At 33.8% G+C, this 16,444-nt stretch overlaps 1 protein-coding gene across 1 annotated transcript; it reads right to left on the bottom strand.

Moving 5' to 3' along the window:
- Positions 1–8,798: 8,798 nt before the first annotated feature.
- LOC107639383 (oleoyl-acyl carrier protein thioesterase 1, chloroplastic) lies at positions 8,799–15,605 on the bottom strand. The gene is made up of 7 exons (XM_088484039.1): positions 15,063–15,605; positions 14,036–14,169; positions 13,613–13,726; positions 12,997–13,092; positions 10,633–10,720; positions 9,645–9,713; positions 8,799–9,401 (listed from the first exon to the last, which is right to left on the bottom strand). The coding sequence occupies exons 1-7, from the start codon at positions 15,402–15,404 to the stop codon at positions 9,126–9,128; spliced, it is 1,119 nt and encodes a 372-aa protein (XP_088340165.1). The 5' UTR covers positions 15,405–15,605; the 3' UTR covers positions 8,799–9,125.
- Positions 15,606–16,444: the final 839 nt, after the last annotated feature.

Here is a 16,444-nt window from a genome sequence, read left to right as displayed (position 1 = left end):
TTTGTAAAATTGTTATATTACTCATATATTTTACCCTAACCCTAAATCCCCAAATAAAATCCTAATTCCCACAATCTCTAAATCCAAATACTAAACACACGCACACGACACTCAGTGAGGGAGGAAGGAAAACAGAGATGGGAGAAGAGGGATCGAGGAAGGAGATTGCATGGGAGAACCATATAGCACAAAGGAGGAAGGGGGCCGCCTCCGTCGCGGCCAAGCCGCCGCAGTTGAGGTCGCCCCTGTCTCTGTTGAGTTCCACCGTAGTGAGGACAACGGTGCACGAGAAAGACAGAGGAAGGAGACAGGACCCACGGAAGAGAGGAAGGAGCTGCCGTCGCGTTGCTGCCGTCCGAGCCGCCGTCAGTTCTGTGTCACTGGGAGACGCGAGCCAGGACTGCGACGAGGAGGAAAAGCCGCTGTCATCTTCACTGGAGCCACGATCGCTGTCACCGTTCTGTCTTTTTCTGAGCCGATAATACCACCATATTCTTCCAATTTCATTCCTTTTTCGTGAGAGTTGGCTATTGCAGTTTCTGTTTTGGGGTTTTCCACCATTGAAGCTACCATTAACAGCGCCACTCTCTATTTTGATTCCAATTCCGTAAGTTGAACCTGTAATGTTCTCTACCCTTAATTCTGCTGCATTTTGTTTATCTCTACTTTCTTATTTTGATTCCGTTAGTAAGCACTTCTGTTTTAGTATCGCTGAGTTCTGCTTAAATTGTTGAAATTGTCATTGCTGCGGGTATAATCAGCGTTGGTGCCACTGCTACCGTTCCGGATTGCGTTAAAATTGATGCTGTTGCTGTTCCAGTTGATGTGGCTGCCACTGTCCTTGGTTGGAATAGGATTGTCACTGCTGAAATTAGAAATGAAATGGGGGCTATCTTGTTCAAATTATGCGATTGCGACATTGAGGTAGGGGGTTTAATTTAAATGGTTTTAATTTAAGAATGCCCACAAGGTTTATTGAATAACTGCAACTAGGTTTAATGGCTGTGAGTAATTGATTGATTATATGAATGTTGATTTGTGATTGAGATTGTGATTAGAATGATTGAGATTTTGATTGGAACTCTAATTGAATTCGTTGATTTTATGAAATTGATTATGTGTGGATTATGAAATGTTTGATGAGAGATTGTTGTGAATTCTGTATTTTGATAGATTAAATTAAAATTGTTGCTGTTGAACTGATTATTTGATTATTGTAATAGACTTAGTTGGTGATTGATTGGAATTGGGTTTTAGAGGATATTTGGAAGGCTGAATCTTGGAATGTTGAACTGATTGTTGGAAATCTAAGTTTTGAAATTAAACGGCAACTTTGAAAGTGAATCAGTAACTCAATAGTGATTGAAATGATAAGAGATTAAAAGTTAAGTAAACTATAATAAGTATAATTGTTAAAATTCAATTTTAAAGATTTTGTATTAACTGAAAATTAGTTATGATTTTTTAAAGTTAAACTATAAAAATTGGGTTTTCTGCATTATCATTAAATGAAATCAGTAACTTTGAAAGGCTATAACTAATTCTGTGATGATCGAAATTATGTGAGACCAAGTCTAGATTAAGCTTGGGAATATAAGGAGTTGGACTGGTGAATTTGAGACCTTTTTGTTAAGTTTATGATTTATGGTGAATTTATGAATTACAGTTGTCAAATCTGATTTTTCTGCAGAACGCTTAACACAACAGTAATTTGTTTCCTCTATTGGAAATTCTCTAGTTTGAATTTTGATATTACTTTAATTTCATAAAAAATCAGATTTGTTGGAGTTATGGTTTTAACGATATGGATTTTTGAAATAAGATGCATTATACAGTAAAGATCAGATTTTGTTTTCTAAGTCTGTAATTTTGAGACTTTATAATCTTTAATTATGGATGAATATTGAGGTGCAACCAAATTGGTGGTGAAAGTTGAGTATGTTTAACATATATGATTCAAATTTTAGGGAGTTCCATGTTTTAATAAGTGAGTTATGGAACTTGGAAGAGGTTATGTTCAATGGTTTTTAAAACAGAATTCTGTAGAAAATTACCTAACTTCCAAGCTATGTAACTCCTTCATAAAAAATGGTATTGACCTGGAACTAATTGGGAAAGAAATCAGGATCAAGTTGAACCGTATTAATTTTGTAGGCCATTGGGTTTAATTTGGATTTTATACAAAATTTTGAATGTTGCACGCTACTGCTGTTTTCTGGATCTATTTATGATATTTTACTTGTGTCATGGTTGAGAAATGACAAATGTCCTATTATTTGGTTTGATAAATTTGGTTGTGTATTGGCTGAGAAATAAATAGTGAATTGGTTGTTTTTTATGAAATCGTAGACGGTGGAAATATCCAAGTTTCAGGGGAGGTTTTGTTAAAATTTTTCTAAACATTTTGGATAAAAGTTAATGGAAAAAATTATAATTGGTGTTATATCTTCTTTCTAATTTTTTGTTTCGATTTTTTTTTATTTACAGGAGTGCTAAAATGGTGACAACATGCTACCTTAAAGGCTCGAGAATATTTTGATTCATAGAGACACTAATTTATGTTAGACTTTTAACTTTTGGTTGAACTTGTGCAAGAAATATAACTTGTAAAACTAATCAATGTACTTACTAATGTTATTTTGTTTTAAAATAATTTTAGTTAAATGAAGCATGTTTGAATTATGTATGTTTTTTACATATTATTTAATGTTGACTTGTTCAGTAAAATAGTTAATAAATCAGTTAATTAAAAAAATAATTTGATAAATTATGCATGCAATTTGTATAAAAAAAATTGTTACAAAATAAATATTTTACTTTTGTAACAAAATTTTATGATAGAGAAAAATATATTGTCACAAAATATTTTAAAGATCAAAATTTGTTATCACTTTTGTAACGACTTTCGATTTTGTATCAGAAAAATTTGTTACAAAATATTACTTTGAATTGTAATAGTCCCATTTTTTCTTACACAAACTTTTTGTAACAGGACATACTGCAACGACTCTTTTTTTTGTTACAAATTCCTTTAGTACCCTTGTTGTATATGTATATTACTTATGCTTTACTTGTTTGCATTACCTGTGTTTTCTACTGGGATTGAGGAGGATCGATAGGCGGTGGCGATGAGATTGCATGGAGGATATGTTGGTGAAGGCTGTGGGACAGCGGAGTCTAGTGTTAGTTAGAAATTCCTTAAGTTAGAATATCCTGTTTATGGTTTAAGTTATTTGTTTGTTTCTAAGCTTGAATATCTGTATCGATGTGAAGTTCTAGGATTGCCTTTGACGTCCCAAAACATTACATCTTATATACTGGGCACTGTTATCATACTGAAAACCTTCGGTTCTCATGCCATATATTGTTGTTGTTTTTCAGATGCAGGTCACAATCCACCACGGTGAGTTCATGGATTTGGTGACAAAGTGGATGATGATCTTCCTTATGTTTTATTTCACTTTACTTTTGTTGTAGTATTATCTCACCTTTTGTAAATTTAACGATGTCGCCTTAGAGGCTTTATTTCTGAAAAACTTTGAGAGATAGGCTATTGCTCTTTTAAACTTCAAAACTCTATTGTATTTCAGAGTCCTCTTTTTGTATATCATACTTACATATATCTTGTTTACTTTAATTATTACCTTGTGTATCCTGGAACCATCTACAAGGTTTCATATATATTATGTCTTGTTTTGTTCGTACCTACGCGCTTAGTTATCGTGTGTGAACGCTTCACGTTTTGTGATTTCGCTTTATGCGACTTTGAGCTTTTATTCCTTCATTGGGCTTCTAGTTATATAAATTCTTGAATATATACTATATTATGAATTTTAGAACTGTTATGGCACTTTATTATCCTTTACTTTACGGATAGAGGTAAGGCTTGAGGTGACGGGGTGTTACAGCTTACAAGTTCTGACATGTGGGAGGCATTTGAGAATGGAGATTATGTTTTGTCCACAACTCCACAACCTCGGTTGGAGTAGTAGATGGACAAGTGATCTGCATTCCAATATCAAGGGGCAGATGGACATATGCTCAGAACTCAGAAGGCCAAAATGTAGTTGAACTCTAAAACCAAATGTATAATGGTTTGTGGAGTCAGTAAGACTGAGCATGATAGATCATCACTTGTGAAACGGCCAAAAAAATCTGGGATAGACTAAAGATGCTTCATGAAGGTGCAGAAAAGGTCAAGAAAACTAAGTCATGAAAACTAAGATGAACATCTTAATAAGCCAATATAAAGACTTTAGAATGAAAGAAGGCGCAAATATAGCTGAGATGTCGTCTAGGTTCATGAATATTATGAACTCTCTCAAAAGTTTAGGTCATGCCTTCACAAATGCCCAACTAGTTTAGAAGATCCTCAAAAGCCTCACAAAAAGGTGGCTTCGTATGTCCACAACAATCTTTTATATGAACTTTTTGGTTCGCTTAAAACTCATGAAACAAAGTCTTTGGCCCTGCAATCTAAAAGTACAAAGGAACTAATGATGAAAGGAGAATCTAATAATATTAAGAAGAAAAAGATGATCTTACCCTAAATGACACTTTAAAAGAGAAAAAAAAAACATTATTACTTTCTAAGATAATTGTTCTTCAAAAAAGAAGTTTGGGATCCGACAGCTATCAGTGAGCCCATTAAATGCGAGTTATATGCTTCAGAATAGCAGAAGATATAAACTCCTAAAATAGAAGCTCAAACGATGGAATCTCAGGAGGAGAAGATAGCATGGCTGAAAGGAAAAAGATTTATGAGCTAATAAGAGTTAACAAGTTTCTCATTGATGACATAGAAAATATCGTTAGTGGTACCAATAATCTAGATCTAATGCCTAGTAGTTAGGGATCTTATCTTCTAAAGTTTGGTCTAGGACATGTTGAAAATAATGAGGAGTAATTTTTCCATATACGCTATTAGTTTGGACATGTCACTAAATAGTGTTCTTGGAACAAATAGAATGATGGTAAATTCAAGAAAAATGTTGTTAAGAAAAACCTTAGATGAAGTATTCCCAAGAAACCTCGAAAGAAGGTTTGTAAGAAACCTCAAAAGATGGGTTCTCAAAAAACTCATGAGCGTATTTCAATAACTATGTGGTTATGAATGCAGGTGTGTTTGAAATCTCAAATGTCAAAAAAGAATAAGTGGTACATGAATAATGGATGTTTGAGGCACATGACTGGAGAAAAGAAGAAATTCAGTCATCTCACACCCAAGAATAGTAAAGCTTTCAAATGATATTCAAGCCAAAGATTTGGGTTTTGGTAGTGTTGGTAAAGATGATTCTCACCTTATCTCAAATGTGCTTTTAGTAGATGGTTTCAAACACACTTTGATTAGTTTGAGGTTATTAACAAAGCAAGTGGCTCTACTATTCTTACTGCTCAAAAGTGGACTATTTATATATTATATCTTGAGGATAGATCAAAATGTAAGATGTCTTATCCTCGATCATTAATAACAAATAGTTATGACAAAAGAAGTTTGGTCATGCTCACATAAAAATAATTTTTATTTCATAAAGGGCTTGGGAATGGACTTCCCAAATTCTCTTATGAAAAAGATTCCACATGTGTATTTCACCTTGAGGATCCAATAGATCAAAATGTTAAATGTCTTGTCCTCGATCATTAATAACAAATAGTTATGACACAAGAAATTTGGTCATGCTTACATAAAACTAATTTTTGAGTTATTTCATAAAGGGCTTGGGAAGGGACTTTCCAAAATCTCTTATGAAAAAGATTCCACATGTGATTATTTCATCAAGATATAAACACTTTAAATTCTTCGAGACCTCTTAATTTCCTGGACATATCAAAACAACAAGTTTGAGTTGTAGAAGATATATCTTTGTAATTGTTGATGATTTTTCCAAAGTTACATGGGTTATTTTCTTACTTCATAAGAATGAGAATTTTAAAAAATTTGTTGAATTCACAAGAAAAGCCTATAATGAAAAAGGAATCGCAGTCTCTACCATTAGATGTGATCATAGTGGTAAAAACTAAGATTTTGAAAAGTTCTATAAAAAAACTTTTACATTTCTCACAACTTCTCAGTTCCTAGAATCTCTTAGTAGAATAAGGTAGCTGAAAGGAATAACAAAAGCTTGTAAGGAATGGCAAGATCAATGCTTTTAGAAGCTAATTTACCTAAAGCTTTTCGAGCTGAAGCTGTGAACATAACTTGTCATATTCAAAATAATTTATTAGATCAATCCTCAAATTAACACCTTATAAGTTGTAGAAAGAAAGAACATCCAGCATTTCTTTCTTTTATATAGTTGGCCACACTATTTTATTATTATCACATGGGACAAGGTCACAATGTTTGATCCCAAATCTTATGATGGTGTTTACTTAGGATACTCACAGGTTTCAAAAGCATGCAGAGTTTATAATAAGAGAGTGTTGAAGAAACAATTCATGTAAGGTTCAAGGAATTGAGCAGTGACCTTAAAGAAAACATGAGAGTGATTGAGAATTAATTAGATAACCTCAAAATATCAAATACCACTGCAGCTCCACCAAAATCTCAGACGATTGAACCTAAAACAGAGTCTTCACCTTAGAATTTACATACAATACCTCTAATTCAGGTGGAAGAACAGGAAGAAGAAAAAAAAAGGAAGAATTTGATAAGACACAAGACTACAAGAGAATAATTGATCTCAAAGTTCTTTCAAGAAACTTAGTTCTTTGAGAGACCTTAGAAGGAGATCTGATAAGATAATCCCTTAGAAATAGTTGTGCTATAATCTCTAAAATTGAGCCAAATCATGTGTCTAAAGCTCTCAAAGAATAGGATTGGGTGATTGCTATGAAGGAAGAACTTGAACAATTTAAGAAGAATCAAGTTTTGCATTTAATTCCAAAACCCAAGGACAAATCTATCATAGAAAATAATTGGATTTTTAATAACAAACTTGATGAAGCTGACAAGATTGTCGAAAACAAAAACAAGACGGGTAGCACAAGGTTATAATCAAGAAGAAGAAATTGATTATGAGAAATCTTCGATTTGCCCGCAAGACTTAAATTCATTAGAATCTTGCATGCTTATGTAGCTTCTCAGAAGATCACTTTGTATAAAATGGATGTGATGAGTTCATTCTTAACTCATAACGAATTTAAGCGATGAGTGCATGATACCACTCTATTTACACTTCAGAATAAGGAGCCTCTAGTTGTCCAAATATATATTGATGACATCATATTTGGAGCAACTCAGGAATTTCTATGCAAATATTTCTCTAAACTAATGAAAGGTGAGTTTGAAATGAGCATAATGGGAGCACTGAAATTCTTTGTCAGACTTTAGATAAAGCAAAGAAATGTATCTACATCCATCAATCCAAGTACTACAAGGAACTTCTAAGGAAGTTCAATATGGAAGATACTAAGCGAATGGCGACTCCTATGATCCATCTCAGATCCTCGATGGTAACAAAAATGGTGAAAGCACTTCTGAGATTATATATCGAGGAATGATTAGATCTCTTTTATATCTCACTGCCAGTAGACCAAACTTTAAGATTAATGGTATCTAATCAAGATTTCAATTTAATCCTGAAGAGTATCATCTTAGATATGCAAAAAGGATCCTCAACTACCTCAAGGGTACTATATCTTAGTCTTTGGTATGAAAAAGGCTTAGGGTCAGAAATAATGGGATATAATGATGCAAACTTTGCTCGAGACATAGTTGATAGAAAGACTGCAAGTGAAACTTGCTGCTTCTTCGAAAAGTGTCTCGTCACTTGTTAGAGCAACAAGCAAAAATCGGTGCCGAGTACATAGCTGCCACCAATTGTTCCAAACAAATTCTCTATATCAAAAATCGGTCGAAGGATTATCATTCGAGATATTCTAAAAACCCTATCTTTTATGATAATACTAGTGATAATATGCGTTGCTAAAAATCTTATCCATCATTCCATAACAAAGCATAGAAATTAAGTATCATCATTTCAACATGATTTTGGTTAACATCATCCAAACAATATTCATTTTCTCAAAATCACGTTTGACAAAAAGTATCCAAACAAAAATTACATTGATATCAACACCATTTTAATCAAAATTTATTCTGCAAAAGCACATTCATACTAGCATCCGTTCGAAAACGTTAATCAAAACAACACTCACTATAGGACCCTATACTCGCCTATTTCGTGAATTTTGCATTGTAAGTTATTTGTTTAACATTGTAAAAGTTAATATTTTGAATGTTCCAACATATGTATCACACTTTCATATATTCTTTTTTTTACTGAGGTTTTGGATTTTCATCTACTGTTTGATTTTGATTCATTTGGATGATTTTGAGTATTTTTTGGCGTGCAATGTTTAGGATTTTTAATTTTGAATGTTTACCTAAAATAAATCTTACGAATTTTTAGTTTGATATTCCAACATAAGTATCTTACTTTTAAATAATTTTTTAAGTTAAATTTTGAATGTTCATTTTAGTCTGCTTTCAAATGTTCATTTGAATTGTTTAAGAATTTTTGGATCTATAATAGGCATTTCACTTTTTGAGTTAATATATTTTTTGATAACTTTAGGAAATAGTCTTATAGTTTTGGATCTAAATGTGGCCGCACAGTAGGCACAAGTCCTCATCACATGCTGGCCACATTCTTCAGAATTTATATGCGCTTTGAACCATAAAAGTGCTTCAATAACTACATCAGGTTTGAAACAGCAAAACTGTTCTCCTTTACAATAGTTGAAACCAGACATAACAGAAGTATTAAGCTAATAGAATAATAAGCTTGAGATAATTTGATAAAACATTTTTGTTTTGACTCATGCAGTTCATGGCAAGATTACAGCCTCAAGAAGCAAAAGGTTACAGTGACACAGACTAACTTTTATCCTATTCAGCACTAACTAAAAAGGATAGAGCATCGTTACAATCTGTAAGCATGACAAGAAAGGAATAACGAACTCTAGCTTTTTCAGTCCCTAGCAAGTGCATGAACTCTAAGCTAAAATTGAGGGGAAAACACAATAAAAGGAAAGAGAAAAGGCCACCATCGAAGCAAGAAACAGAACAAGAAAGATTCAAAGTAAAATGATGAGCAAGGCAGGGACACAACTAATAATGATCATAATCTTGAAGCTTTCTTTCTCCATGCTGTTCGTCCTCGGTTTATCTCGAGTCCTTCGTCGGTGGACAATTTAAGCAGATGTAGAAACTGTTGATAGGCATGACCGTGCTCCCATGCTACGGAGGATCCGTTGGTGCCATTGACTTCCAGAAGCACCCCGTCGCCCTCGATGCTGGTGAGGGAATCAACTATGTCGTCTCGTTGGCACTCTCGTCTGTAATCCAAGGTGATACTGTGCAGTTCATGGCTATCAATGATTTCTTGAGGCATGCTCTGACAAAGTAAGAAGGTTTTGTAAGCAGAATTGTTTGGACACCAGCATGAAAAAGTACACAAAAAGTGCATGAATTTTTGTTTTTTTTTTTTTTTAAATTACTATTTGAAGCATCTCCCAAAGCTGTAACTTTCTATACTCTAACCTACATACAATTCGAATTCCCTAAGAGCTGTAATATGAATTGTATTGTAAATAATGGATAAAAGGTATTGCAATAAATTAAAAAGACGATTACCAACCTCAAGAACCCAACCAATATAAGTGACATTGTTAACATGCTGATTCATGTCTAGATCTGCTCTTCTAGGCTGCGTTATTCAAAAGCATGGTGAGAAAGCCATACAAAGGTTGTCAAAATTTGATAGTCTAAGTAAACTCAAGAGGTGTTAATAATCATGGATTGTAAACTCAACTCAACTCATACTCGTTAGTAACAACAAAGTCTTTACATATTTCAAAATTATCATTTAGAGAATATATTCATATGGGCCAATTTTAACTGTATAACTCAATAGTGAAAGAAACATTATTGAAACACAACAACTGAGTTATTTATTATTATTTTGTTATTTTACAAAATTAGCTAAATGAACTAAATAAAAATTGCATAATATGAACAATCAACTTAAGTATCCAAGCTACGTGAACATAATTATGGAAAGCCAAGTGACATAAACTTAGTAGTAGAATTGAGAGTTCCTTGATTTTGTTAATATATATATAAGGGGGAGCCTTGTGGTTGAGTTGTCTCTGTGTGACTTCAAGGTCACGGGTTCAGGCTGTGGAAACAATCACTAATGTAATCATTAGGTTAGGCTGCATAATATTACACCCTTTGGGTACAACCCTTCCCATTAATGCGGGATGCTTGTACACTGAGCTACCCTACATATATATATATACACACAACAAGAAAGATAGTTTATAGACTAGCTTCTTGTTTTAACGTGGCAGGATCATAAACTCGTGAGGGGTTTAGGGAATAGTTGTCAATGGCAGACAGTGGCTCATGATAGAAGCCAGAAAAGTGAAAAACTGCCTTGGTCTTATGGCCTATGCACGGCAGCCTGTGGTCAAAGGCATATCAGACTTGATTACAAATTTTTACTTCTGTTGTGCATACTTTTTCTTTCGGGTAGAACTTCTAGTCTGCCTGACTTACCAAAATGAAAAGGAAACGAAAAGATAAAGAAAAAAGGAAATTGGCTCCAAGTCGAATGATCATACCATGAGTCTAAGCCTGGAATATTGACCAGGATCTTCCAACTTTGGAATTTTTTTCAAGCAATTGCTGTCCTCCTCAGGAATTGCTAACCTTAAATCACCAAAGAAAAATATAACAAAGTATGAAACAAAAAATGCAAGAAAATCAATCACATGCTGGCCAATATTGTTAAAAATTCAAATTTGACACCAAGTAGAAAAATAAAAAGGCAATAACAGTAAATTAAAAAAAAAAGGTGGAGGCTGGCATGTAAAGTAAAATCCACCATGACTCTCATAAATAACAATAAAGCCTCCACATAGAAAGATAGGAAGCAGCTAAAAGTAATCAGAGTTTGATGTAGAATAAGAATAATAAATATCTTATTTGTATGGTACAACTTGTTATTTTGAAGAAAGCAGCCAAAACATCAGACGAACAGATACATAGACGATTTAGACGATTATACTATAAAGGGAGATTGTATCCGTTAACATCCACTCAAATTCCCAACATCTTTTAAGAGTTTCATGATTCATGGATGGAAATGCTGGATTCTTCAAGAACTAAAGCTGAATTTTAGGGTTGTTCTATTGGGAAAGAATGAGGAAGCACATTCAAGATTGCATTAGACATTGTAATATGTGCCACAAGAACATGTACGAAGTTCTATCTCCAAAGAGATTACCATAGCCAATCCATCTCTCCACTAAGATCTGGTTGGTTTGACCATGGATTTATGGAGGGGTTGACCAAGTCCAAGGATTTTGATTCAATCATGGTGGTGGTGGACAGGTGGACCAAGAATACCTTCCTTATTTCTTTACACATCCAAGGATTTTGCTGCAGCCTTCAATCAGGAAGTACTGTATTTAAATGGTTTTACTCACTCTACAGTCTCGAATAAAGACAGACAGTATTCTTGAGAACACTCTGGACCAAAACGTTCCATATGGCAGGCACTAGTTTGAAACAATTTAGTTTATCACCCTCAGAAGGACGAACAAGTGACGCAAATTTGTTGCTTTGCAGGAATCAAATCCAAGCAATGGCATATGTGTATTGTCGGCCGAATATAGATACAGTAAATCATGAGACAATTAGCACTAATTGGTCAGGCCATTGTAAGGCCAAGATCCAACCCACCCAAAAAACTTGCTAAACAATAAAAGTTCGTGGAGGATTGTGACCAAAGGCTAACTAAGCTAAAGCAACTACTAAATTTGACCATATAAGCTCTAGTCTTTGTAAAAAATAGTCAATTACTCAATTTTAAATGAAAGTCCTTGTTTTTATGGACCATTTTGAAGCTAAAAGGATCAATCCAGTTGCTTGCGGACTACTACTGTTCCTCCCAGATTAACGTGTAGACCTTACATTCCATGTTTTTCTTCAATAGAAATGCATAGCTCGTGGAGTTGAAGGTGTGCCAAAGACATCTTAGTTATCTGGCAAATGCAGCAAGAAAAGTAACTCCTTGTAAGTGAGGGCTAACGCACCCAAGTCTGAGAACTCTTCATAAACAGCCATCGAGATAGCTTTCTAGAGGTCTCTACCTTGAGGGCAAGGATGATTTTGAACCACAATATTAGTATCATGGCCCAAGGATAAGACTTGGAACATTTTGGTCCAGAATGGTCTCAATTCTTAGGTATAGTCTTATTGTGGACCAAAAATGTTCCATATGGCTGGAATTGGTGATATGGTCCACAAAAAGACTGCACCTAAGAATAAGAAGCAATTTTAAGACAAGGTGAATGCTAGAAAGGAAAGATATTGTGGATGAAATCAAGTGCTGCTTATGCAGATTTGATATGAAAATTTAGTTATGGATATTGTCATTGATTGGCAGGACGTGGACATAGGGTGACTTGGGGGAAAGCACATGGACATTAAAATTTATATCAGTATCACAGAATTTCGCTACAAATATTGCTGTGTTCCTTTAAATGTTGCTCATTCGTACAGTTAAAGATACTACAAGTATGACAGCCTCAACTTGTATCTGGTGGAGAGAGTAGCGATTGGCATGTGCTGCAATTGTTCCAAAAGTTATTTTATGTAACTATCCTCCCCCTTTCCAATCCATGATGAAAGAAAAATGGAAAATTGCAACTTATCATTTCTGAATGAACTTTTGGAGCCTGCAACATCAGTGCTATTTTTTGTTTTGTTCTGATTTAAATCTATAAGGATTAAGGAAACCTGACAAGTTTGTAATAGCAAGCTCAGAAGTTGCAGAAATCATTTCACGTCTGCTTTTCAAAATTCCAGTTATTTACAAAGAGAATTTTAAGAGCGACTAAATGAAGTAAGGCATCCATTCATCCAGAAAATTTCGAATTTTTGCAACATATTATCAAAATATGGTAAAGAGAAGCGTCTACCTGGGCTCCCGAGGACAGTAAATTAAAACTTCCTCTCGAACATCGTCAGACACCTTTTGTAGTCTTCTAGTCTCCTGATTCATCATCAACCACTTGCTGCATCAATAAAAGGTATATAGTCAACTGTTCATTATTAAAGACATAACCTAAACATGTCAAAATTTAGTGACATAGCAAAACGGTAAAGTTGATGCTCTAGGTGTCAGGACCCTATTAGATGGGGAGCCTTGTCTGCCAAGCGTCCCTTTTTAGCCAAGTTACAGGGCGGTTGTTCGTCAACCCTTTTCTCCCAAATTTACATAATGCAGCAGAATTTTGTTAGGTTCTCTCAATCCAAAAAAGGATAGTTTTGTCTTAACTTTAGATACTAAGAAAGCATAATGCCTGAATTTTTAAGCTTGTATAAAATACATAGAATCATTCTTACTTAGGGAAAATGAGTGTAGAATAACAGATGATGGAAAGAAAAATCATAGATTACCCGATGTGAAATTAAAGGCAATGGTATAAAATCTCAATAGATACTAGTGTACAGATTTATATTTTATCAACTAAGTATCATACGGAAAAATATATAAAAGTACAGCATCTATTCAATTGAAGGGGAAACATGTACCTTGTAGCTCTTCCGATGACTTGATCGGTCGCATAGTCTTTTAGTATAAAATCGCGTCTGATTCCAACCCTCCCTTCCCCTTGACACCATGTCTCTATCTCAACTACATCACTCCTGTTGAAATCTTCATGTTATTACTTTCGCTTAAATCATTATAGATCCTAGTCATGTACAGGCCTGATTTTTTTATATTTACAACTCTTAAAAACTTTTAAATTGAAAGACATAATAATATATACATGTAAATGCCGTCTGATCAAAATATTTGACCCTATTCGATACTGTTAGTCTTGTACTATAAAAACATAAAAATAATTAGATAAGTTGATTGATGTAAAATGAAAAAAAAATTAGAAAAAGCAGTTTTAGCACTTTTTCCACAAGTTGGAAAGAGTAACATCCAAATGAAGTTAGATCACCAACCAAGCAGGGTATTTGTAGACTTCAATATGCATCCGAGCAGTGACCCATATGAGGCCTAATTTTCTCATGGTGGGAGTTGTTGCGAAACCATCAGTAGAATATCCAACACTTTGAGCATGATTACATCCAACCTCCTGCAACAAAAAAACTCACATTTCAAAACTTAAGTAATATGGAATACAATAGCAAATTTTAAAATTTGCACACAACGGAACACAGCTATACAAATCTGCACAAATAAAATTCAGCCAAAACACCAAGTCAAAACGAAAAGCAAAAAGAAGAAGAAATGCCAAAAAGCAGGTAACCAATGCAGATGAATCAGGTTAACATAGGCAAAACAACCCCAACTACCAAAAATCATCAATTTGCACCTTGAAAACATCGATTTTCATTTTCCAGTGATCCAATCTTAAAAGGGAGCACAAATGAACATGAACCAATTCAAAATGAAGCAGTAGAGTAGTAGACTTATACAATTAAAGAACCCAGTTACTATAATTAAAGTAAAAAATCAAAGAAACAAATCAGTACTCAGAAGAAGCACAAAAAAAAAAAGGGATAAAAAAACATAACTTTCAAAAATATATTCGCCATGCATGGAACTCAAATACTATCCAATTATCCAAAGCTGCATAAATAAAACTCAAAAACAGAACCCCCCAGATTCAAAAAACTCTTTCATCTTTTAAAGTTCCAACTAAAGTGGCAAGACATGCAGATGAATCAGGAAGCAAAACAAAATAAAGCTAAATGCCAAGAATATCCCATCTCCACTTTTGAACTAAAAAAGGAAGTCGACATTCCGATGGTTCAAAACAAAGCATGCATAGATGCAACAAATCAGAAAGTCCCGAAAATCTTACCCCAAACCATTTCCAAAAAACATAAAAGATTAAAGACAGATTAAAATTTCACATATCCATTACAAAATAACTGAACCAAGTAACAATCAACAAATCGCACAACACATCACCAAATAAAATAAACTTACAAAAACCAAATATTCAGGGGGAACAAAAACTACCTGCAAGAGATTAGCAATGGTTTCAACGGTGGCAGTCTTATTGATTCCAACTTCATAGCTCCTCACAATGAACTTCTCCTTGTAAGACAGTCCATCCTCTGTCAAGCTCCCAAGCCGCAGCCGGTCCGCCAACGTCCCCGCCTCCGCTCCGACCCGGTTCACCACCGCCCCGTCCCGGTCCGACACGATTGCGCGAACCGACAATACCCTGTTCATCGGATAGCCGAATCCGACGGCGGATACACTCCTCCGACGAACGAGAACGGAAGCGGGCTGACCCGCGAACCCGCATTGGGCCATGAATTGAACCCGGTCTGAGCCGTTGCATGAAACCTTCAACATTTTAATAGAGTAAAAGCCTAATCGAGTAATAGGGATCCCAATTGTTTTCAAAAAGAAAGATAAAAGGAGTTATTTTGGGGGGTGTGACAGTGTCGTAGTGTGTTTGTGTTTTTTATAGAGAACGTGGAGGAGAAACGAAAGAGGTGTGTTGCGTTGTGTTGTGTCAGGAATGCTAAGTGTTTGTGTTTCGATGAAATTGACGACGGGCTATGTACATATACATATGATTTTTTTTGGTGACTGTACATATACATATGATTTAGATTTTAGTTTTAATTTATTATGTTTTTTAAATATATATTATTTTTAAAAAAATTAAAAGTTTCAAAATTTAAAATTTTTTATTTAAAATTTAGAAAGATAATTAAAAGAATTAAATTAAGATTTTCAATTATTTTCCGATTATATAAATATGTCATATTTGATGCTGTAGCTGTTCGTAGACTTCGGATAGACAGGTAGATAGATAGGGATGTAGGGCTTGAAATCAAGTTTTGTTGCACAACCACGTGTGTTGTGTGTTTTTCCATGGACGTTTTCCTACTTTGCATGTAACTTCATTTATTTACATTATGTATTCATTTAAAAAAGCACCAAATTATGCTTGACTATACGAGTATAATTAAGTAATTATATAAAATTATATTTATTTTTCATAATAATTTTTTAATTTTATTTTTATATTAAATTAATTAATATTTCTAATTTTAATAATTTATTAATTAATTTATATCTATTATATATTTTTAGAAATATTAGACAATCTCATAAGTAAGTTTAACAACTCATGATAAGTATTATTATTTTTTATTTTTCTCTTTTTTTTCTCTTTCATCTTTTCATTTTTTATTTGAATTTCATTTTTTTTTGTTTTTTTTCCTCCTCTATTATCATCGTTATCATTATTGTTATTAGTCTTCTTCTTTTTATAAGTGGATATTATTGTTTCATTCTCTTAAAATTTTATAATTATTCTACTTGACTCAATTTTTTGCAAATTTTTATACTTATCCTCTTTTTGATTAAATTTTAAAATTTAT

This window comes from Arachis ipaensis, chromosome B4 (genome assembly GCF_059453495.1).
Source record: "Arachis ipaensis isolate K30076 ecotype BB chromosome B4, ASM5945349v1, whole genome shotgun sequence".
NCBI classification, from domain to species: domain Eukaryota; kingdom Viridiplantae; phylum Streptophyta; class Magnoliopsida; order Fabales; family Fabaceae; genus Arachis; species Arachis ipaensis.
Note: the sequence above shows the minus strand (reverse complement) of the source record. Positions and strands in the feature narration are given on the sequence as shown.

Coding starts and splice junctions, on each gene's coding strand:
- LOC107639383 (XM_088484039.1), bottom strand. CDS start 15,404: ATGTTGAAGGTTTCATGCAACGGCTCAGACCGGGTTCAATTCATGGCC. Junction 14,170..15,062: donor CCATTGCTAATCTCTTGCAG/GTAGTTTTTGTT, acceptor TTTTTGTTGCAG/GAGGTTGGATGTAATCATGC. Junction 9,402..9,644: donor ATATTGGTTGGGTTCTTGAG/GTTGGTAATCGT, acceptor TTACTTTGTCAG/AGCATGCCTCAAGAAATCAT.